This window comes from Cetorhinus maximus, chromosome 19 (genome assembly GCF_964194155.1).
Source record: "Cetorhinus maximus chromosome 19, sCetMax3.hap1.1, whole genome shotgun sequence".
In the NCBI taxonomy this organism is placed as follows: domain Eukaryota; kingdom Metazoa; phylum Chordata; class Chondrichthyes; order Lamniformes; family Cetorhinidae; genus Cetorhinus; species Cetorhinus maximus.
The window spans coordinates 62519556-62544859 of record NC_135897.1 but is presented as its reverse complement, the minus strand read 5'-3'; the positions used below and the strand labels follow the sequence as shown (position 1 = coordinate 62544859).

General features: G+C 41.0%; 1 protein-coding gene across 8 annotated transcripts in view; it reads left to right on the top strand.

Annotated features, from left to right (window-relative positions):
• Window positions 1–25304, top strand: part of LOC144693845 (eukaryotic translation initiation factor 4 gamma 1-like) — a 122902-nt gene that overhangs the window by 75485 nt on the left and 22113 nt on the right. For all 8 annotated transcript variants that reach the window (XM_078563939.1, XM_078563934.1, XM_078563936.1 and 5 more), the window contains 5 exons: window positions 2715–2848; window positions 8794–8913; window positions 11584–11757; window positions 15932–16129; window positions 16731–16877. In XM_078563939.1, coding sequence (XP_078420065.1) covers window positions 2715–2848; window positions 8794–8913; window positions 11584–11757; window positions 15932–16129; window positions 16731–16877 — 773 coding nt within the window. The remainder of the gene's footprint in view (window positions 1–2714; window positions 2849–8793; window positions 8914–11583; window positions 11758–15931; window positions 16130–16730; window positions 16878–25304) is intronic.

The window sequence follows — 25304 nt, the reverse complement described above, 5'->3', positions numbered from 1 at the left end:
GCTCTGCCTGGGAGGGTGGTGGAGGCGGGTTGCCTCACATCCTTTAAAAAGTACCTGGATGAGCACTTGGCACGTCATAACATTCAAGGCTATGGGCCAAGTGCTGGCAAATGGGATTAGGTAGGTAGGTCAGGTGTTTCTCATGTGTCGGTGCAGACTCGATGGGCCGAAGGGCCTCCTGCACTGAGAGATTCTGTGACCTCATTGAAACCTATAAAATTCTAACAGGACTAGACAGGGTAGATGCAGGAAGGATGTTCCTGACGGTGGGGGAGTCCAGAACCAGGGGTCACAGTCTGAGGATGCAGGGTAGACCATTTAGGACTGAGATGAGGATACAGGGTAGACCATTTAGGACTGAGATGAGGAGAAATTTCTTCACCCAGAGAGTGGTGAGCCTGTGGAATTCGCTACCACAGAAAGTAGTTGATGCCAAAACATTGTATGTTTTCAAGAAGGAGTTAGATATAGCTCTTGGTGTGAAAGCGATCAAAGGATATGGGGAGCAAGCAGGAGCAGACTATTGAATTGGAAGATCAGCCATGATCATAATGAATGGCGGAGCAGGCTCGAATGGCCTACTCCTATTTTCTATGTTTCTATGATTAAAATAGGGGAAAATGCAAGAGGGTAGAACTGGAGAAGTGCAGAAATTTTAGAGGGTTGCAGGACTGAGGGAGGGAAGAGGCTAATGGGGGATTTGTAAACAAGGATGAGAATTCTAATGTCGTGGCCTTGCTAGACTGGGAGCCAGTCATCGAGTCATTAGGTAGGTCAGTGAGTTGATGGGTGAATGGGATTTGTTGTGAGTTAGGATACAAGCAGCATTGATTTGGATGAGCTCAAATTTATTTGAGTGGAAGTTGGAGGCAGTCAGGAGAGTATTGGGAGTAATCGAGTTTAAAGATGATAAAGGCAGATGAGGGTTTTAACAGCTGAGTAACTGACTCTGTAAGGCAATGTTACATAGGTGGAAGTAGATGGTCTTGATAACTGGATACGTAGTTGGAAGCTCATTTGTGGGATCAAGTATATCGCCAAAGTTGTGAGCAAGGTTCATCTTCAGACAGTTGCTTGGGAGAGGGATGGAGTTGCCAAGATGTCGGCTGGGCGCAACGCAGTCTCAGAGCAAGATGGCAGATGATGTCTTTGTCAGATAGTGATGTCTAGGTCCACATCCTCATGGCTATAAATCGAACAGGCAAGTGCAGACTAGATTCACATAGACCCTTTCCAGCTGGCCAGCCCATTATTGAACAGCAATTGCTCCCTGTCTGGGCATGACCTACCCAAAATCACAGTAAAATTAAGCTGGTGGTTATTTCTTGGGTCAGTATGGTAAAACTTGGCATGTTTTCTATTCCAGGCGAAGGTTATAATATAAAGGGTGTTAGATTAGTTGTTACACCTGTGATTTGCCGCCTCCTTTAATATAAGTTATGCTGCTTCCTAGTCTCCCCAAATTTTATTTCTGATCCAGTGAGGCTTATAGATGTTTGTTGTTTCAATACTTTGGGTCTCAGTTAGGCCTCCAAATAGCATAGAACTACTCAGGCACCTTGGAATAGGGTAGACCATTTAGGACTGAGATGAGAAATTTCTTCACCAAGAGAGTGGTGAGCCTGTGGAATTCGTCTTGCAACAAGCTGCAGATTATGAAATGACTTTTTGAGGTGGGGGGAGTTATTGGCTGGGGGGTGGTGGAGTGAATGAATTTCTTAGTGTTCTGGGTAAATTTTCTTTGGAATGATTCCAACCATGTGTATAGAGCTCGTACAACCTTTTTAAGGAAGGTAATGAATGTTGTTATGGACTTGATCGAGACCCGTAACTTGACTAAAAAAAAATCTGAAATTCAAATAATTTACTGAAAGAATGAAACCACAAAATTCCACAGTTTAAAGCAAGTGAATTTTTACTATACAAGTGTCAAATAGTACAAACGCTAAATATTATCTTGAGTAATCACCTATATTCAAATCCAGAATCAATATAAGTTAAGCATGAATTAACAAGCAAATTGCGGTTGATTATAAACTACCCGTTAAATGGCAAGATACAACGAAGATAGATTTTATGAATTGGCTCAGCAGTCCATTCAGTGCACGTCATTGACCTCAGTCACACAATCCTTCAAAACTGTCTTCCTCATGAAGAATTTCAGCCCCTCTTCTAGGATCCAGCCTGATCCCTAACCGACAGCAGCACACAAGCAACTTTAGTTCCAGGGGCGTGGCATTCACCAAAAATGGTACACGTCTGCAGAACTTCCTCAACTCTGCTTTTAATCTGGATTGCTTAGATTCAACAATGTTATCTTCAAGTAACAGCTTCAGCAACTGTATATTTGCCTGTTGTCAGCTTCTGGATCTAGCCTGTCTTATTCAGCCTGCCTGTACTACATCATTGGGATCATTATGATCGTCTGAGCTCTGATTTCTCTGAATTATTTTTTGTATGGTTTCAACCAGTTTCAGTCTCCCCAGATGTTTTAATTTCCAATCTAAGTTTCACTTTTAGTTTCTTAGAAACTGGGAGGGTGAGTTTTCTTTCTCCATTTCCCTTTTCAATTTGGATCGGTCTCAAAAAATAGTCTTTGAAACTACGGATTCCATTACACTATATTAATTGAGATACTTAATAACTATGTAGTAGTATAAAGCTGAAAAGTGTATAAAATTCAATTTTTAACTCTTATAATTTGCCCCCATTAGAAAATTGGAAACCACTTAATCCTGAGGACAAGAAAAAGTATGACCGTGAATTTCTCTTGGGGTTCCAGTTCATCTTTGCCAGCATGCAGAAACCTGAAGGCCTACCAGCAATTAGTGATGTTGTGTTGGATAAGGTACGCAGTGCACTTCTTGATTTAGGTAGTAGTTTTAGCAGCAAGTATTTTAAAACAATCTGAAAGCAATAAAAACTTGAAAATGCTGGAAGTACCCAGCAGATCAGGCTACATATCTGGAGATATGAAGAAATTTGATACTTCAGGACTGAGTTCTGACAACAGGTCATCAACCTAAATTGCTAACTCTTTTTCTCCCTCCACAGAAACTCTGACCTGAGTATTTGTAACGTTTGCTCTTTTTTCCCCCAGATTTCCAGCATCTGCAGTATTTTGCTTTTGTAAACCAAAAGTAATGTTTTTTATAAAAAGCAATTCCATTGCTTTTGATTCACTTGAATTTATATTGCTAGAATAGACTTTTTTCATTTAAAGACTCGGCCTAGCTGTCCCCATGTTATTTATTGTCTTGCTCCACAGCAATGCAACTTGTGTAAATCTTCTGGGTTAATGAATTAACAGGAGAAAACCACAGAATGAGTTCCAGATCTATCTTCTATTTATGTGTACAGAAATCTGTTGTTTTGTGAATAATAAGTACGCTAATTACATAAAGCCATTTTAGTTGAAATACCCACTAAAGCATCATTCTTAATGGTGCCATTGCATTATATCCAGTGTGACATGCAATAATGCTTTACCTCAGAGCTTTTGAATTTTTATTTGCATTTGTTTTATTGAGTCTTTTGTAGAGCCCAAAAAGCCATTAGCCTGTATAAACTTGCTTCCATAAGAGTTTTTTGAGTTTTATTTCGTTGGTTGAGGCATAGACAATGACTGCTTGACTGAAGAAATTTGGTCTTTAGATCTACCCTGATTAATAAGACATTTTCAAATTTTTCCCAGTGAAGCACTGCTCATGCTAGTATTTTCTCCAGCTATCAACATTTGCGGAAGTGTGGAATACACCCCTTACTCAACCTGGAGCCCGTTCGTACTAAATTAAAAAAAAATGTTGGGAAAAACTCATCAGAAGAAGAGTCATATTGGACTTGAAGCATTACTCTTTGCAGATGTTGCCAAACCTGTTGAGTTTTTTCAGCACTTTTTTTGTTTCAGATCTCCAGCATCTGCAGTATTTTGATTTTATTTTTCTGTTTGTACTATATTGCTGAAAAGCAATTTTGGTAGAAGCTTCTTTAGTCTTGACGTAGAGCGATATGTGGTTATGTGTTATAAGAAAAATACCTTTCAGCCAGAAGGAAAGCAAATAGTAGGTATGAACCCTAAAGACACATTGCTCAATAAGCCTTTAATGTTACCACAAATGTTAATTCTCAAGTTGCACAGCATTTCTTTGTCACGTGTCAGAAAATTGGTTAGCACTGGGGTTGAAATCTACTTTAGTACTAATCAGGATCAAAGTAAAGAAAGTATTTCAAAACTTTGAAGATAAGTGGGAAAGGAAGGTTTTAGTGCACCTGAAGCTATTTGGTAATTGGTTTGCCATATTAAGATTAAAATACCATGTTTTTCAAATGTTAATGCCATATGGACAAACTTAACCCAGGAAAAGCTTAATCTGTGCATTTTATCTACATGCACATGTTCATAAAATATTAGCATTTTCTGTTTATCTATTTTAATCTGAGTGAGGGGTCGCCCATTTAAGACTCAAATGATGAGTAATCTCTTCTGAGGGTTGTTAATCTGTGGAATTCTTTACCAGGGGGCAGGGTCGTTAAGTATATTCAAGGCTGAGAGAGACAGATTTTTAATCAGTAAGGGAATCTAGGGTTGTGGGGAAAAGGCAGGAAAGTGGAGTTAAGGATTATCAGATCAGCCATGATCTCTTGAATGGTGGAGCAGACTCGATGGCCCAAATGGACTATTTCTGACCCTACATCTTATGGTTACTTTGAAATGATATTTCTTGTCTGACCAAATGATCATGCTGCTGTACAGTATTATATTTCCTATAAAACTGTTGGTTATGGATGATGTTGGAACATTAATACAAGTCCAAGTTAACTTAAAACCAATGGGATGCATTATCTTGGAGTACTGGCCGTTTCCAACATTGGCAATACATGTTGCCTTATAATTGGAGTTTACTCCAGACATTTCATTTTGGATTTAGAAATACTATGTTTAATTTCTGAGTTTAGGCTCTTGCACACATCAAAATCCTATTTCCTGAGAAAATGAATTTTTAGAAGTTGGACAACTTGAGAAATCGATTAAAACTGACTGCATTCTTGATGACACCTGTTTTCGTGAAAACAGGCATTTATTTCCAGCTGCTCAAATCATAGAAAGGTGTATACCCTCTCGGTTCTGGAACCATTGGGAAAAGAGAAGACTGAAGGGTGTCATGATGAAGGTTATTAAGATCATGAAACAGTTGATAAGGTAGACATAGAGATATAAATATAGGAAAGTCACTAATAAATCCTATAGGAAACTTAGAAGAAACTTCTTTACTCAGAGTGGTTAGAATGTGGAACTCATACAACAAAGAGCAGTTGAAGCAATTAATGGAGAAGTATTTGAGGGAAAGCTAGATAAACATGCGGTTAATAGGAATAAAAGGATATATTGATGGGGTTAAATGAAGAAGTGAGAAGAGGCTTGAGTGGAGCCAGACACCAGCATGGAGCTACATCTTGAGCTGAATGGCCAGTAGCTGTAAATACTATGCAATCATAAATTCTTTTGGCATAGAAGGCACCATTCAGCCTGATGTGCTTGTGCCAGCTCTATGAAAGAGTTGTCCAATTTAGATGACACCCCCAGCTTTTCTCCCCCCATAACACTCAAAAATTAGTTTTTACGTCCAGTTGCCTTTTGAAAATTACGGCGAAATCTGATTCCACCACCCACTCAGGCATTTCAGATAATCATATTTAACTGTGTAAAATAATTTCTCCTCTTTGCCCTCTAGTTCTTTTGGCAATTATTTTAAAACTGATTACCAACCCATGGTTAGAGGAAACATTTTTCCCTACTTGCTCTTCTTAAAAAAAAAAACTTCAATTTTGAATTGCTCTGTTAGGTTTCTTCCTAACCTCCTGTTTCTCTAATTTCTCCGCTTAACTGATGTCCCTCATCGCTTGTATTATCCTAGTAAACCTCTGCGATATCACCTTCAGGGCCTTGACACCCTTCCAAAAGTGAGGTGCGCAGAATTGCAAACAATACTCTGACTTGAGGCCTGACTAGTCATTTGGAAGGACGTCAAGGCCTCAAAACAAGTAAGTCATGCTGAACCTTTATAAATGACAATTTTAGGCCTCTTTAGTTAGTTTAGCATGATTCACTTGTTTTTATGCTCAGAGTCCCTACTTACTATTTTACCAGTGTGTTTTTACCTTTCTGAAGCTTTTGCCTGCCCTCTTCCCAAAATATCACAACATGGGTAATGGTATAATTCACAAACTCTGAAATTGTATACCCCACACCCAAATCCAATTGTATGTACAAGCAATAGCCTGAACAGTGATCCCTTGGGGACCCCACTGCATACTTCTCTCCAATCAGGAAAATCTCTGTTCACATTATTCTCTGCCTCCATTATCAGAAACCTTTTGAAAGTTATATGGCATCTCCTGCTCTATCTTCATCAACCCTATCTGTTCCTTCAACAAAGAACTGCCATCAGGTTACAGACACACTCAGTTTTTAACAATTTCATGCTGGCTTTGCCCTGTTAACCCATGTTTTTCCAAGTGAGAATTAATTTTGTCCTTTACTTTGGTCTGGATTGTTTTCCTACCACTGAGAGATCAGCCTGTAGCTATCAGGTTTATTCCCCTCCTTTTTTGAACAGGGGTATAATATCTGCAATCTTCCGGCCCTCTGACACTACTCGCATATCCATGGAGGATTGAAAAATTTGTGGTCCGAGCTTCTGCTATTTCCATCCTTGCTTCCCTCCACGATCTAGGATGCATCCCATCTGAAACAGGTGACTTGTAAACTTTGAGTGCCAATCTATTTAGCACCTTCCCTATCTATTATCCTATTAAATACTCCTAACCTCCCTCCCCCACCCTTTCTGCAACATTAACTTCATCCCTCCTTCATGAGTATCAAGTAAGCAATATCTCAGTCATGTGCTCTGCCTCCACTTTTTTTCCTTATTTGCCCTTAAATTGGCCCTACCATTCCTTTAATTATCATTTTACATTATTATGTAGGCAGAAACAAAGCTGCTGAGGCAATCTAATTGACATACCAGATATACTGTACAATGGTGTCTTTTCTCATTCATTTAGTTCCCATATAAAAATTAGAAATAGGTTATCCCTGCTCCCCATCCCTCCTTTCTGAAGTAGGATTTCAGCTCTTTGATGATAAGGAAGCAAGATGCAAAAAAACTATTAACGAGAACAGATTTAAAACAACTCTTAATATGGTTCTAAACCACTCCAGATCAGAAGGAGATGAACAGTTAGACAGGAAGGAACTTTGTATGTGTAGTTTGAGCTCCACATCCAAATACAGAAAAACTAATTGTGAGCCTTTGACCCATGTCTCTAGGCTAGTTGGAAAACTGTATTAACAGTTTTTTCCTGTCCTAAGGCATGATAATGTCTGATAAAAGCATGTAACTGCTCCATTCTCCAGGCTGTCACATCTATGCATGATTTCTTGAACCCTACAAATGTTGGCACAAAAATTGGCTGGTGCAAATTAAATGACATCTGTCTTTATCTGCTAAGGAGTAACACTTGTTTACAAACCAGCTTGAAATAATGGATTTCAGTATAGCCAAGGAAACAAAACTATTCTTACAAAACTTATTTGCCCCCTCTGCATGTTTGCTGAGACATTTGTAAAATATACCAGGCTCATTATTATAGGGTATAGCTGCATGGCTTGGAAGATGGCAGGGTCAAAACGATGAGTGTGATGCAGTGTTTTTCAAGTTGACAATGTGAAAAATGGTTTGACCCAGTGAACTGTTCTTTCCATTTGTATAAATGACTTGAATTTGTGCACTATAACTTTAAATTTTGGCTATAATAGCTTAAGGAGTTCCATAGATCTAACACAGGAGATTGCAAGGTACAGACAGGCTGGCGGAATATGGAGATAAGCAATAGATTCAGAAAAAGAATAAATATAAACTTTGGGCAGAGAAAGATGAACTTTTAAAAGGATGGATAATGCAAATGGCAGGCTGATTAACAGAGGTGGAATCTAGATTGTTAAAGGTACATTTGCAGGTAGAAAAGAAATTGGAATAGTAGATGAAGTCTAATTTTTTTTTCAGTTGATCTCCTATGGCTTTGCGGAGCCAGAATTATCATATTCTGGGCTGGGGCTAAAAGGAGTTAGTGTGTGCAAATTTTGCTTGTCCTCATTCAAACTGACATTCAGGCTTTATCTTACAGGTACTGGGTATGATGCCATAGCAGTTATGTTACTGGACCAGTATTCCAGAGACTTGGACTGATGATCTGGAAGTTTAAGTTCAAATCCCACCATGGCAGCTGGTGAATTTGAATTCTGTTTATTGAATAAATATGGAATTAAAAAAGCTAACATAGCTAATAAAACAATGGTAACCATGAAAGTATTGGATTGGTCCGCCAAAATCTGAGGGAAGAAAATATCACGTCCTTAACCAGTCTGGCCCATATTTGATTCCAGACTGACAGGATTGTGATTGAGTCTTAACTGGCCTGTGAAGTGACTTAGTGAGCTACTCGTTATATCAAGCTGCTACACGTGTGGCAGTTAAGAGGGTGGCTCAGCACCTTCTGAAGGGCTATTGGGGATGGACAATAGTGATGCTCACATCCCAAGAATAAATTTTAAACTTTGATGCATCGACAGATGGATAGGAAAATGTAGTGTACGCAATACAGATTGAGGAACTGGGAGATTCAAAATTTAAACGTTACAGCATAAACTTATTGGTCGAAATTTTATATTTAGAAATAGTCAACTTTGTGTTCTCTGTTGCTTTGGTTTTGAAGTGTGTTTTGATTTTGCAGGCAAACAAGACTCCACTTCGTCCTATTGACCCAAGCAGACTGTCTGGAATGAACTGTGGTCCAGACTTCACTCCTTCCTTTGCCACATTTCCTGGACGACAACCGATTGGGAGAGGCCCAGTAAGTTGAACTTCGGAGACTATAATCAAGTGGTTCAAAAGATGGTTGATATTTCAGTGTGGTGTCTTGTTAAGTTATCATGCCCTAAGAGGGCATTGGTATCCATTGGATTGGTCCATGATTTATGTTTGGCAAAGTACCGCAGTGGTTTGCCATTGCCTTCTGCAGTATGGCTGACCAGGAAACTCTCCAGCACTTAGCACCTGCCATCAGGCTTATTGGAAGAATTTACAGGCTGACAATCAACCTGTTCAGCTACGTTATGAACATACCTTTCATGGCCAACAAGTCCTGAGGTGGGGCTTGAACCCAGATCTTCTGGTCTAGAGGTAGAGATACTACCACTGTGCCACAAGACGTCCCTCTGAAGTTATACACCTTGTAATATTTAATATTTAATTTCTTGAGGGCTGGTGATAAATTTGAAAAGGCATATCTTTGTTAATGATGAAACTGAATTCTGCAGCAGTTTATTGGTAATCTGCTTTCATTGCCTTTAGCAACTAAAGGTTCAACCAAAAACACTAGCTTTTCACTGTATATTTTCGAGCATTTTTGGAAACCAAATTTATGCACTTATAATGTTAACAGGGACATGGTTAACTCTTGGGAGCCAAGTTCCTTTTAGTTCTAAATGATCAAATACTGTGGCTGCCAGTGTCACAGATGATACAGTAAATTTACTTCTGTACCTAAAAAGCAGTATTTATTACTTGATGCCTAAAAGTTGATAAATTAAACCTTAGTGGAGGTTATCAAAAAACTGAAATTGTTACTTCTACAAGTTGAATTGGCAAAATAGAATGAAGAATCCAGTCATATTATGGTTATAACACAGAAGGAGGCTATTCAAATTGTCATCCATGCCAGCTCTCTGCAAGACCCTGCAGTCCTGCAGATTTTTTTCTCTTCAGATAATTATCCAATACACTTTTGAAAGCCATGATTGAATCTGCTTCCACCACACATTCGGGCAGCGTGTTCGCTGCGTAAAGAAGTTTTTCCTCATGTTATCTTTGGCTCTTTTGTTGTTCACCACAAATCAATGTCCTCTAGTTCTTGACCCTTCTAGCATCGTGGACAGTTTATCCCTATCTACTCTGTCCAGACCCCTCATGATTTTGAACACTATATCAAATCTTCACTTAACCGTCTCGGAGGAAAGCCCCAGCTGCTTCAGTCTAACCATGCGAATACTTGGCCTAATGCTCTAAATGTATCTCCTGACTTTTGCTTTTTTTGTCCATGTTCAGAAGCTGGGAGACATAGGTCAAGCTCTGCATTTCCATATCTAATACAAAGAGAGAATCTATCCATTACCCCATGACATTCAATGGCATTACTATCACTGAATCCGTCACTGTCAACATCCTGGCAGTTATCATTGACCAGAATCTGAACAGGACTAGCCATATAAATACTGTGGCTACAAGAGTAGGTCAGAGCCTGGGAATCCTGTGGTGAGAAACTCTCCTCCTGACTCCCCAAAGCCTGTCCACGAGGCATAAGTCAGGAGTGTGATGGAATACTGTCCACTTGCCTGAATGAGTGCAGCTCCCACAACACTCGAGAAGCTTGACACCATCCAGGACAAAGCTGCCTGCCTAATTGGCACCCCATCCAAAAGCATTCATTCCCTCTGCCACTGGTGCACTGTGGCAGCAGTGTGTACCATTCACAAGATGCACTGCAGGAACTCACCAAACCTCCTTAGACAGCACCTTCCAAACCCACCACCACTACCATCTAGAAGGACAAGGGCAGCAGACAGATGGGAACACCACCACCTGGAAGTTCCCCTCCAAGCCACTCACCATCCTGACTTTGGAAATATATTGCCGTTTTTCGCTGTCGCTGGGTCAGAATCCTGGAACTCCCTCCCTAACAGCACTGGGTGTACCTGTGACACATGGACTGCAGCGATTCAAGGAGCTGCTCATCACCACCCTCTCCTGGGTAATAAATGCTGGCCTAGCCAGCGATACCCACACCCCAGGAATGGATAAAAAAAATGTACACATGCACCAGCACCTTCACTACCCTCCAATATCTGATATTGAGTAGAAATCTTTGTGCTTCAATTTTCTCTTCTGCACTCTATCTTAATTATGGCTGCCCATACTGGTACATAGTCCCATAGGCCTCAGCAGCCTTTTGATCTTTTACCCAAATAGCCGTTCATAATGTGTGACAACTCCTAGCGGCCATGAAACGGAGAGTCTTCCCCTTCCTGTTTTATAGGTGAATTTTGCAGTTCCCCTGACCATTATGTCCCCCACCCACCCCCCGTTTTTCTGTCTGCTGTCCTTGCTTTTCATCTTCCTTACTACAAATTGTTGCCTGTGCCCTGCCTTCCCCTTTTGGGCTGAATGGTGATCAGGCACTCGCAGGCAAAAGGGAGATGAAGCTATTCATAATCCCAAGTCTTCTGAAACACTCGTGTATAGTCATCCCTCATGATTGTTATTGCTAGTTTTAAGTGGTGGGTTTAAAAAGAGAAAAAATGTATAACTGCAATCTTTGTTAAAATTTAATTATGGAATTTTGCCTTAAAATTTAACATTGCTGATTTATTGTGTAAAGTCATTTGAATGGTGTACATGGTACCAGAGTAAACATGCCTGTGTTTTCCTGAAAGACCAATCACATGAATGCTCAAATGTTTTCAAGCCTTCAGGGGTGGGTACGAGAAGATCTCAGCAAGGCCAGAGGAAAGAGCCGCGCAAAATTATTGCAACTGTCTCTCTAAATGATGACATACAACTTAAGAAAGCAGAGCATGCTTGGAAACCTTCTGTAAAGAAACCAACTGAGGAGGATGACCCAGATATGATAAAAACACAGGTAACCATTTGGCAGAATTTTGGACCATTGGATGATGTTTCTATAGAGGACTGGAAAAATCCTTTTTAAGTGTTGCAGTTTTAAAGCAAATTGTGTATACACAACGTGGCACTGAGACTATGATGAAAATGCTAATGAAGTATGTATTGATATTCCTCCATAGACTCGTCCTCAATCCATTAGCTGATTTCTGCAATGGATAAACACTTTGTTGATCCCTTCCAGCTATGAACTGTTACAATTTTGTTAAGGCAGGGATAGTCAGTTTCCACACAAAAAACTGGTAAAAAGCCAAGCTTTGGACACCCATGAGAATTGAGTCATTTAGCAATTAACTTGGTTTGTCTTGCAAGGTGCCTCACTGGGGGGAGCACAAGTTAATAGTTATTTTATGTTGTATGAAGGATGAGTTGTACTAATTAAGCTAAGTGAGTCTGACCATAAGATAGATGAGTAAATGTGTCATCAAATTTCAGTGCTTCATTTTTTTTTTGAAGCATACAACTATTAGGATAGAGTACCATAAAATAGTGGTAAGGATAGAAAAGAAGAACTTGATATGTGCATAGGGCAACTTATCAGTATGTCTCCAGTCAAATAAAGGAGTGTTGGATCTGGAAAATGAAGTAGGGCACATTATAGTAGGAGATCATCTAGCTAACAGTGACCGCACCATAATCAGTGTAAAATAATTATGGAAAGAAATTAGAAAACATTGAAGCTAAAAAATACCCTTAGGAAAGCTGACTTAGTAACTTAAGGGACTTGTCACAAGTAGGTTGAAAAAGGTGTTTGCAGCGTAAAACAATCTCGAGCAATGGAAGGCATTCAGGGAAGTGGTAGTTCATGTACAAATTAACCATATTCCTTTTGAAGGGGAAAGGTAGAACATACAAAGTTAATAGGCCCTGTAGGAGAAAGGACAAAAGTTTAAATAAAAATCAAAAAAGAGGCTAATGACCAAATGTCTGGAGCAAGACCCAGTTAATAACCAGGAAGATTAGAGAATATCTAATAGAAGTAACTGTATAGGCCCATTTGGTAACGCAAATGAATTGCACTTGCACGTTTTGAAGCATTCAACATTTGGGTCGCTTGTAAGTGTTAGCTCCTGCTAATTGGCCAATAGCTGTAACTAAGCCAGCAACTTTTCTTGGAAATGAATCCTTATGGTATTTTGTCCAGGAGTTATGCAGAATAGATTTTAAGCAAGTGTGAATAGTATTGCATTAATGCATGCAATGTACAAAACTGGAAGTGAACAGAAATAAATATAAAAAATGAATAAATTCTAGTTTGCTGACAGTTGCTTAACTTTGTGCTTGCATTAATTCAATGTTTGATCAAGTTTTCCAGATGTAATATTTTGAGATGCTTTTCTGTTTGTTATGTAAATGCATGCTGTAGAAATGAAATGAGCCTGATGTTTTTTTAAAACTAATTTTCCACTTATAATGAATTGGATTTGTGAAGAGAGCGCAAGGTTGGAGAGCTGAATTCTAACAGATTTGTCAGGCATGACCTCCCCTTGATGAAACCATGCTGACTTTGCTCGATTTTACCATGCACTTCCAAGTATTCTGAAATCTCATCCTTAGTAATGGACTCTAAAATCTTACCAACAACCGAGGTCAGGCTAATTGGCCTATAATTTCCCGTCTTTTGCCTCACTCCCTTCTTAAACAGGGGGGGTTACATTAGCGATTTTCCAGTCTTCTGGGACCCTCCCTGACTCCAGTGATTCCTGAAAGATCACCACTAACGCTTCAGCTATCTCCTTCAGAACTCTCGGGTGTAATCCATCTGGTCCAGGTGATTTATCCACCTTCAGATCTTTCAGTTTTCCTAGCACCTTCTCCTTGGTAATGGCCACCATACTCAACTCTGCCCCCCGACTCTCTTGAACTTTGGGGATGTCACTCGTGTCTTCCACTGTGAAGACTGACGCAAAGTACCTATTCAGTTCCTCCGCCATTTCTTTGTTCCCCACTACTACTTCTCCAGCATCATTTTCTAGCGGCCCAATGTCCACTTTTGCCTCTCTCTTACCCTTTATAATTCTAAAAAAAAAACTCTTGCAATCTTCTTTTATATTACTGGCTAGTTTACCCTCATATTTAACCTTCTCCCTCCTTATTTCTTTTTTAGTTGTCCTCTGTTGGTCTTTGTGGGCTTCCCAATCCCCTGGTTTCCCACTGCTCTTCGCCGCATTGTATGCTTTCTCTTTAGCTTTTATGCTGTCCCTGACTTCCCTTGTCAGCCATGGTTGCCTCGTCCTCCCTTTAGTATGCTTCTTCTTCCTAGGGATGAATTTTTGCTGTGTCTCCCAAATTACTCCCAGAAACTCCTGCCATTGCTGTTCCACTGTCTTTCCTGCTAGGCTCATCTCCCAGTCAATTCTGGCCAGCTCCTCCCTCATGCCTCTGTAGTTGCCTTTATTCAACTGTAATACTGTTACATCTGATTCCAGCTTTTTCCTCTCAAATTGCAGGGTAAATTCTATCATATTATGGTCACTTCCTCCTAAGGGTTCCTTCACCTTAAGCTCCCTTATCAAATCTGCCTCATTACACATCACTAAATCTAGAATTGCCTGTTCCCTAGTGGGCTCCACCACAAGCTGCTCCAAAAAGCCATCTCGTAGACATTCCACAAATTCCTTTTCTTGGGATCCACTACCAACCTGATTTTCCCAGTCTACCTGCATATTGAAATTCCCCATGATCACTGTAACCTTGCCTTTCTTACACACCTTTTTTATCTCCTGGTGTATCTTGTGTCCCACATCCTGACTACTGTTCGGAGGCCTGTACATAACTCCCATTATGGTTTTTTTACCTTTGCGGTTCCTCAACTCTACCCACACAGATTCTACATCATTTCTTGCTATCGATTTAATTTCATTTCTTACTAACAAAGCAACCCCACCCCCTCTGCCAATCTGCCTATCTTTTCGATAGGATGTATATCCTTGGATATTTAGCTCCCAGTCCTGATCTCTTTGCAGCCATGTCTCCGTAATGCCCACCACATCATACCTGCCAATTTCAATCTGCGCCACAAGCTCATTTACCTTATTTTGTATACTGCGTGCATTCAGATACAACACCTTCAGTCCTGTATTTCCCATCCCCTTTCTCATTGTCGTCCCTTTATCTGATGTGCTTGAAGTTAGATTCCTAGCCCTTTCCAAACACTCTGTCCTATTTTGTGTTCTGGAGACTTTAATGGCCTCTCCTGGGCTCTCCTTTCTTTTCAGTTTTTTTATAATTTTCCATGAAGTTGAATCCACCTCCCCACATGCTAACCTGCTGCCTTGTTTCCCATTAGTCATACTTCTTGGAGTTTTACCCTTCCCTCCCCCCCACTTTCTAGTTTAAAGTCCTGTTGACCACCCTATTTACCCTTTTCGCTAGAACATTGGTCCCAGATCGGTTCAGGTGGAGACCGTCCCAACGGTACAGATCCCTCCTGTTCCAGTACTGATGCCAGTGCCCCACGAAATGGAACCCCTCTTTCCCGCACTACTCCTTTAGCCACGTCATTACCATTCATTATGATCAAGGCTGATAATCCAACTCAATAGCCTGCTCCTGCTTTCTCCCCATATCCTTTGACCCCTTTCGCCCCAAGAGCTATATCTAACTCCTTCTTGAAAACATACAATGTTTTGGCATCAACTACTTTCTGTGGTAGCGAATTCCACAAGGCTCACCGCTCTCTGGGTGAAGAAATTTCTCCTCATCTCAGTCCTAAATGGCCTACCCCGTATCCTCAGACTGTGACCCCTGGTTCTGGGTTCCCTCACCATCGGGAACATCCTTCCTGCATCTGCCCTGTCTAGTCCTGTTAGAATTTTATAGGTTTCTTTGAGATCCCCCCTCATTCTTCTGAACTTCAGCGAATATAATCCTATAATCCTAACCGACTCAATCTCTCCTCATATGTCAGTCCCCCCATCCCAGGAATCAGTCTGGTAAACCTTCGCTGCACTCCCTCTATAGCAAGAACATCTTTCCTCAGATAAGGAGACCAAAACTGCACACAATATTCCAGGTGTGGTCTCACCAAGGCCCTGTATAATTGCAGCACGATATCCCTGCTCCTGTACTTGAATCCTCATGCACATATCAAAACGGTAATACTCCATGCACCTTCATGTTTCATTGCTTAGGAGCTGTTCCGAAAGGTACGCAGTATTTTGAACAAACTGACACCCCAGATGTTCCAGCAGTTGATGAAACAGGTGGCAGAATTGACGATTGACAATGAAGAGCGGTTAAAAGGAGTAATTGACCTGGTCTTTGAAAAAGCTATTTCGGAACCAAACTTCTCTGTTGCCTATGCCAACATGTGCCGCTGTCTTACAACAGTAAGTGCCCTTTATCTCTTGTTTCTACTTCAGAATGATTCCAGTAGTAATAGGTAACTTCAGGAATTTTAAAAACACTGAATTAACATACCTGCTAGCTGAAATGTGTACAGTAATTGAAAACTATTAAGGTACTGGTCCGTGAGTTTCTTAGCTGTGAAGTATGGATCCTATCTAAGCTATTCAAATATGTTTGGGCTATAGATAACCCATGGTACATCTGAAGATTTGAAATATTGAATAGAACAACATTGTAGTTTAATAATAAGTCTGAGCTGCCTGCTGAGCATGCATTGAAAGGCTGTTTTAGAATTGTAAACTCAATTTACTGATTATATAGATTAGGCAGTCGAACTGTATAGTATATTTATACTTGTTAAAATATGATAATTATACACAAGATGATAGTTTAGTACGCTATCATCTCACGTTCTGATATAGAATGTGCACATGTAAATTGTAAGAAGCTGTCTTAAGTTGAATTTGGAGTTCAAAGCCATGCATGTGTAATAGTGTGCACTGTTTATCTCAGATTGGTTTCCTACTCTCTTCCCTCAATTGTATTTTTTAAGATAATTTAGTGTTTCTGTACTTCCAACAGCTCAAAGTTCCAATACCAGATAAACCTGGAGCAACTGTAAATTTTCGAAAGTTGCTTTTAAATCGATGTCAGAAGGAGTTTGAAAAAGACAAAGATGATGATGCTGTAATCGACAAAAAACAGAAGGAAATTGATGCTGCTGCTATGGTAATTAAATTACTATTTCTTAGAAAATGATTTAAGATAAATTGAGCTTTTTAGTGTAGTAATGAATTAGTTTGAGATACTTTCATGTATATATTTTTATATTGCATCATGCTTTCATTTTTCTTTTCTCATTTTGTGGTAAGTTTTGAGTTTTAATCTATAAAGGAATACTGAAGAAATAGCCTCTCTCCTAAATTCACTGAAGTTACTCTGTCCTTTCCACATGCTGTCACATGTAGTAATACAGTGGTTATGTTACTGGACTAGTAATTCTATAGGTTTGTTCTAATAATGCAGAGATATGTAAAAAGCTAGTGACCATGAGGCTACCAGATAGGTTTTAAAAACAAACTGGTCCACCAATGATTAGGAAAGGAAACCCACCATCCTTACTCGGTCTGGGCTGTATGTGGTTCCAGAGCCACGGCAATCTGATTGACTCTTGATTGCCCTCCAAAATGATCTAGCAAGCCACTAGGTTATTAGCACCAAATACTTGAGGACAATAGGGGATGGGCAATAAATTCTGACCTTGCCACTGATGTCCTTGTCCTGTAAATATAGATTTAAAAAAAAACCTTGTGGTTCTGATGACTCTTGATCAATCTGCCCAGCCTAGGACATATTTACACAGCAAAATGTGGACTTGATTCAAATTAGGGGTGTTTATAATTGATTTTGAAAGCTCTTTTCAAAATGCCTACAATATGGAAAAGTAGGTGAAAATTGCTGTGCAAAGTATAGTTTGATATTTAATAGGATAATGTAGAATCTTTGTAAAAAGAAATATAATTAACTATAGGTTTGCTCTTAATGCAATAGACAATGGTTTGTCAATTCACGCTTGGAGATTATCTTTCCTGTGTAATGGATAATTACTGAGTAACCAAAATGCATATTTATTGAGGCATCTCACATTAACTGCCTAACGTGTTCTATTAATGGATATTTCTCCCAGGTTAATACTGTTTTGAGTTTGCATGAAATTGGTAACAATTCTTTTAAGGGGACAATAAATCTTTGGCATCACATTTTCATTCGTGATCTTAATGCTTGTATAATTCTTCAGATCTTCAGCTATTTTACTTTATAAATGTATTAAAAATTTTGAATTTTTCCTGTAAATGCTTAATTTCTGCCCCTAATGGTGTAGCAGAGTAGTGTTGACAAACTTTTTCTATCTTGGATCGCATGGAGACAGGAGGGCCTCAAACCACATGTAGAATCCTCAGCACAGAAGGTTGCTGTTTGGCCTATTTGCCACTATCAGCTCTTTGAAAGAGCTATCCCAGTGTGTCACTCCCCTGCTCTTTTCTCAAATGCAATGCAGTTTGTTTTTCCTTTTCCAGTATATATCCAATTCCCCTTTGAAAGTTACTTTTGAAGCAGCTTCCTTCACCCCCTGAGATCATAACAAGCTGCAAAAAGAAAGCCTTCATGCCTCTGGTTCTTTTGCCAATTACTTAAATCTGTCCTCCGGTTACCAACCCCTCCTCCACGAGCGGAAACAGTCTCTCCTTATTTACTTAGACTGTCCTGCTTGGGACCGGAGGAACTATGGGCAGCAAGACTCCGCCACTGACCCTGGTCCATCACAGTCTCTTTTGCTCCAGCCAAGGTGGTGTCCCCCTCTTGGAGGTCCTCCTCAAATATACTTTACCAGGTCATCTTTGGCTGGCCCCTTCGTTGTCTTCCATCTAATGGTGACCACTCTACTGCCACTCTGGCGGAGTGTACATCTGGGGGGGCTAAAGACGTGTCCTGCAAGCATCAGTTGGCTCTCTGTTACGATGCCCTGCAGGCGTCTTTGATCTGTAGTTCTCTGTAGCATTTCCTTGTTGGTGATGCTGTCTCTCCATGTGATACCCTGGATCTTACGTAGGCAATGCTAGTGAAAGATGTCCAACTTGTGTGACACCTTTGCTGTTCTCTTTCCATGTCTCGCTGGCATAGGTTACGGTTGGCACTACCATGGACATGTAGAATTACGTGTTAATGGTGTTGGATGCCCAGGCTTGTGGAGTTGGTGGAAGACTGATGCTGCTTGACTGAATTTTGTGTCAATGTCGATTTCTACATCGCCCTCCCTGGAGATGTTGCTCCTTAGGTAGGGGAAATGGTTGATGCCTTCTGTTCTGTTGCCCGGTGGTGACGAGAGGGACTTGTTGCCATCCAGTCATCATCGTCTTGGTCTTCTCACAGCTGATGCATAGACCAACCTTGGCACTGCTACTGAAGATGGGTGGTCATGTCTTGGAGCACCTGTGATTCTTCAGCCAGCAGGGTGATGTCTGTGAAATCCAGGTCTGTCAGCCAGTGGTGTTAACATGGGATGCCAAAGACTGCACCCACCATTGCCTTCCTCATGATGAAATCAATAACTTTTGAGAAAAAGGAATGGGGAGAGATGCAGCCTTGCCATACACTTGTGATGTTGTTGAAGTCTGGTGCCCGTGCTGGTCTTGACGCAACAGCTGGCGCTACTATAAAAGGCTTTGAAGATGATAATAGCTCTAGGATTGCCATACTGTCTTGCAATGTACCAGTGTGACTACTGATGGATGTTGTCGAAAGTCACCTTGAAATCGACAAAGTTGATAACAAGTGCCTTCTGATGCTATAGGCTCCACTCTGATGTTCCTGAGCGTAAAGATCTGCTTGTTGCATAATCTGAAACCTGTCCATTTTTCATGAAGGGTACCATCTACTTCTGCTTTCAATCTGTTGAGGAGCCCCATGTTGAAGACCTTGCCAGGTATTGACAGCAGTGTGATGCCCCTTCAGTTGTGGCAGTCACTGAGGTCCCCCTTGGGCAGTCTTTTTTTTCTTCTTTTCATTCATTCATTCATGGGATGTGGGAGTCACTGGCTGGGCCAGTGTTTATTGCCCTTGAGAAGGTGGTGGTGAGCTGCATTCTTGAAATGTTCCAGTCCCCGCTGTTGTAGGTACACCTACAGTGCTGTTAGGGAGGGATTTTCAAGATTTTGACCCAGCGACAGTGAAGGAACTGTGATATAGTTCGAAGTCAGAATGTTGAGTGGCTTAAAGGGGAACTTCCAGGTGGTGGTGTTCCTATCTGTCTGCTGCCCTTGTCCTTCTAGATGTTAGCGGTCGTGGGTTTGGAAGGTGCTGCTTAGGAGCCTTGGTGAGTTCCTGCAGTGCATCTTAGTAGTGGTGGAGGGAGTGAATATTTGTGCAGAGTGCCAACCAAGTGGAGTGCTTTGTCCTGAATGGTGTCAAGCTTCTTGAATGTTGTTGGAGCTGCACTCATCCAGGAAAGTGAAGAGTATTCCATTACACTCCTGACTTGTGCCTTGTAGATGGTGAACAGGCTTTGGGAGTCAGGAGGTGAGTTACTCGCTGCAGGATTCCCAGCCTCTGACGTGCTCTTGTAGCCACAGTATTTATATGGCTAGCCCATTTCAGTTTCTGGTCTTGTAGCCACAGTATTTATATGGCTAGTCCATTTCAGTTTCTGGTCAATGATAACCACCAGGATGTTGGTTGTGACTGATTCAGCGATGGTAATGCCATTGAATTTCAAGGGCAATGGTTAGAATCTCTCATGTTGGAAATGGTCAATGCCCGGTACTGGTGTGGTATGAATGTTGCTTGCCACTCCGCCCAAGCCTGGATATTGTGCAGGTCTTGCTACATTTGGACATGGACTGCTTCAGTATCTGAGGACTTGCGAATGGTGCTGAATATTGTGAAATCATCAGCGAACATCCCCACTTCTGACCTTATGATGGAAGAAAGGTCATTGATGAAGCAGCTGAAGATGGTTGGGTCTAGGACACTACTCTGAGGAACTCCTGGAGTGATGTCCTGGAACTGAAATGATTGACCTTCAACCATCACAGCCATTTTCATTTGTGCTAGGTATGACTCCAACCAGCGGGGAGATTTCCCCCTGATTCCCATTGATTCCAGTTTTGCTAGGGCTCTTTGATGCCACACTTGGCCAAGCATGCCTTGATAGCAGCCAGTCTCACCTCACCTCAGGTGTTCAGCTCTTTGGTCCGTGTTTGAACCAAGGCTATAATGAGGTCAGTAGCTGAGTGACCCTGGCGGAACCCAAACTGAGAGTCAGTAAGCAGGTTATTGCTAAGCAGTACAGTTTGATAGCACTGTTGATGGCCCCTTCCATCACTTTGCTGATGATTGAGAGTAGACTGATGGGGCGATATTTGGCTTGGTTGGATTTGTCCTAGCTTGGTAATAGCTTGACTACTACTCCTTTCCTCCAGTCATCCGGGGTGTCCTTCCACAGTTCAGATCTTGTTGAACTGGTTCATGAGCTCTGCTGTGGCACTATTCTTGTCACGTTTCAACAGGTTGATCCAAGGTGCCTTGTTGTTGTTCTTCAGGCTGTTTGGACCTCTGTGGCAGTTCCTCCTAGGTTGATGTTCAGCTGCTGAGGTGCAGTGTTGTGATTGAACTTGTACGTGGAGCTAGGGTGCAGTGTTGTGATTGAACTTGAACGTGGAGCTAGGGGTTGGGCTGCTTGAGGATCTCCAGAAAGTATTCCACCCAGCCAGGCTCCTGCTCCTCGTCCGTTAGTAGTGTCCTGCTGTCCTTCTCCTCAATTTGTACTGATGTAGGACTGGACCACCACCTTGTGTTAGGCAAGATCCACCTGAAGCTGAAGAAGGCAGCAACCATGAAGCCACAATGGCTATTTGCAATGGAGAAATTGAAAGACAAGGGCAACTGGCCCTCTCCAACAAATTTGAAGAATTAGATGTCGAGCAACATCAAGGAACAGTGGGAAACCTTGAAAAGAGGGATTAAGGAGAGTGCAGAAGTCACCATCGGGTGAAGGAGAGGAATGAACAAAAAACGATGGTTCGCTGACCCAATGTGGAAATTGATTGACCTTATTTACTCTATCATAACTATTCATAATTTTCAACACCTTTATTAAACGTCCCCTAAACTTTTCTGCTCAAGGGAGGACAATCTCATCCTCTCCACATAAAGTTCCTCGTCCTTGGTACCATTCTTGCAATTTCTTCAAACATACCTTAAGTGTGGTGCTCAGTATTGGAACTATACTCCAGCTGAAACCTAACCAGTGACTTATAAAGATTTAACACAACTTTCTTGCTTTTGCATCAATATATAAAGCCCAAGTGTCTCTGTATCTGCACTTTGTATAAAAATTGTATCATTTATTTTATATTGCCCCTCCATTTTTCTTCCCAAAATGCCTCACTTTACCCTTCTCTTGAAGTTTTATTTGCCCATCTCCTCATTGGTTTAAATATGTTTGATTTTTGTCATCTGCAAACTGAGATTGTCTTTTATATTGAAGCCCAGGTTATTAATGTACATCAAAAAGAACAACTGTCCTAATTACTAATTTGTTAAAGAAAAATCAAGTTTGTCAGAATTTGTACTGGCTGTCAATTATTAACCCGTGTTTTTCTAAATGACCTGGATTATAGTCTCTCTAAGAGTTTACCTACCTGCGATGGTAAGCTGATTGGCCAGTAGTTAGTGGATTTGTACTCCTCTCTTTTTGAATCGAGGTGTAATGTTTGCAATCCTCCAGTCTTCCAGCACCAGTCCATATCCAAGGAAGAGTGGAACACTGTGGCCAGAGCCTCTGCTATTTCCATCCATACTTCCCTCATCAACCTCAGATGCACTTAATACTTCCTTTATTAACCTATCCAATTTCTCTCCCCTCTCCTTTACTGTGATGTTGGCAGCATCCTCTTCAGTGTAGACAAATCCAAAGCACTGATCTAATACATCAGCCATGCCTTTACAAGATTTTCTATTTGACCCCCAATCAGCACCACCCTTCCTTCAACACCTTTAGACTTTGGTTGTCCCATTGCCTGCGAATACTTTCACATGTATTACCTGTTTTTACATCCTTCTGTTCTCCTCTGCACTTTCTGTATTCTGCTTAATTCTCTACTGTATTAGGAATGTGACATTTATCTGTTTAATTTTAATCTTTATCTTTAATCAGGAAACTCTAGCTTTGGATGCCCTTCCTATACCCCTCGAGTGTGTTTAGTCTACCTGACTATCTCCTCCTTGAAATTCCCTCACTCAGTTTACCTTTTATCTGCCAGTCTTTGTTTCCAGTCCATCTGTGAGATCCCTTTTCAACTTGCTGAAATTCATCATCTTCAGTTGTGTCTTCACTTTTGATTGTTCCTTGTTCCTCCTTCATAATCACTCTAAAGCTAATAAAGTTTTAATCCATATTATCATTGCACATATTTTAAGTTCCTAATGGGTGTCCTGAGATTACAATGCTGACGGTGACAATTTAGTCAAATGTCTCACGATCTGTTCAATCTACCTGGTAGTCAGGAATATCCCCCACAGGAGTCCAAAGATGCTTCAGTTGTAGGAATAGTACTGAATTCAGAAAGGGTAGAAGCATAAATGTTATGTTCTTATTAGCTGGACAACTCCTAGCAAAATGTGTCTTTGTTGGCATGGCAAAGGCATTCAACTGTATTAGTAGTCAATGTCTCTGGAAAAAATCTCCAGGTTTGGGTGTTCACCCAAATTCAGTCAGCAAGTTCCATGACAGCTTGTTGTCTGGAGTGATGGAATTGTCCCTCATCTTCTATCTCCTTTCCCTACTACTGGAGATGGCGCCTTTTGATGAGTTGCAAAACTAAGGCCCCATCTACCTACTTGGGTGGATGTAAAAGATCACAGCTCTAAAGAAGAGCAGGTGTGTCCAATATTTTTCCTTCAATCAACATCACCAAAATTGATTATCTGGCCATTATCATATTGCTGTTTGAGGGAGTTTGCTGTGTGCATATATTGGCTGCCACGTTTCCTGTGTAACACCAGTGAGTGCACTTTAAAAAGTTCTTAATTGGCTATAAAGCACTTTGAGACATCCCATAGTTGTGAAAAGCCTATATAAATGCAAGTTTTTCTTATTTGCTGATGACTGCTGTCATTGCCCACCATCCTGGGAGTTGGCCATCATCACTTTGCAACAAAAACAATAATACCTGGAAAAACTCAGCAGATCTGACAGCATCTGCGGAGAGGAATACAGTTAACGTTTCGAGTCCGAATGACTCTTCATCAGAACTAAGGAAGAATAGGAAAGAGGTGAAATATAAGCTAGTTTAGGGGAGGTGGGGGGACGGGGGACGGGTAAAGCTGGATAGAGGGCCATTGATAGGTGGAGATTGCCAAAAGATGTCAGACAAAAGGACAAAGAGGTGTTGACGGTGGTGATATTAGCTAAGAAATGTGCTTATAGGGACATTAAGGGTGGAAAGCAGGACGAGCAAGGGACAGATACCCCTAGTGGGGGTGGGGTTGGGGGGGAAATCGAAATAGGCTAAAAGGTAGAGATAAAACAATGAAAGGAAATACATTTAAAAATAATGGAAATAGGTGGGGAAAGAAAAATATATATAAATTGTAGGAAAAAGGGGGTGGGGAAGGAGGAGAGAGTTCATGATCTAAAGTTGTTGAGCTCAATATTCAGTCCAGAAGGCTGTAAAGTACCTAGTCAGTGCTGTTCCTCCAGTTTGCGTTGAAGGGCTATCTGTCCCTTGCTTGTCCTGCTTTCCACCCTTAATGTCCCCATTAGCACGTTTCTTAGCTAATATCACCACCGTCAACACCTCTTTGATCTTTTGTCTATGACATCTTTTGGCCATCTCCACCTATCACTCGCCCTCTATCCAGCTCTACCTGTCGTCGTCGTCGTCGTCCCCCCCCCCCCCCCCCCCCCCCCCCCGGCCCCTTAAACCAGTTTATATTTCACCTCTTTCCTATTTTTCCTTAGTTCTGATGAAGAGTCATTCGGACTCGAAACGTTAACTGTATTTCTCTCTGCATATGCTGTCAGACCTGCTGAGTTCTTCCAGGTATTTTTGTTTTTGTTCTAGATTTCCAGCATCCGCAGTATTTTGCTTTTATCACTTTGCAACAGCTTGTCTGCAATTTGCATGACTAAAAGATACGTTCTGAAAAGGTACTCTCCTAACCTGCCCCAGGCTTTTGTCAGATTCACCTAGCGGGACAAGTTTTTCCTCGTACTCCCCTCAGATTTTTTGTTGTTGTCAATCACCTTAGATCTGTTGCCTTTTGTTCTTGACTCTTCTCAGCCATTGGAAGCGGTCTCTTTATTTATAACGGTCTATATGTAAGCTGTTTGTGATTTTTAAGCACCTCTATCAAATCTGTCCTTGGCCTTTCCTGTTTTGAGGTGAACAATCCCAGCTTCTCCAGCCTATCCAGAAGCATCCTGCAAACTCATTGAGCACCTTTGAGACCAATAGGATTTACAAGAATGATACCAGAACTGAAGAACTATCTGAAAAAGACTGAACAGACGGCCATTCTTTCATCTAGAAGAAGGCTGCCCTAATAGAGGTCTTTAAAATTATCAAGGGGTTTGATAGCGTAGACATGAAGAAG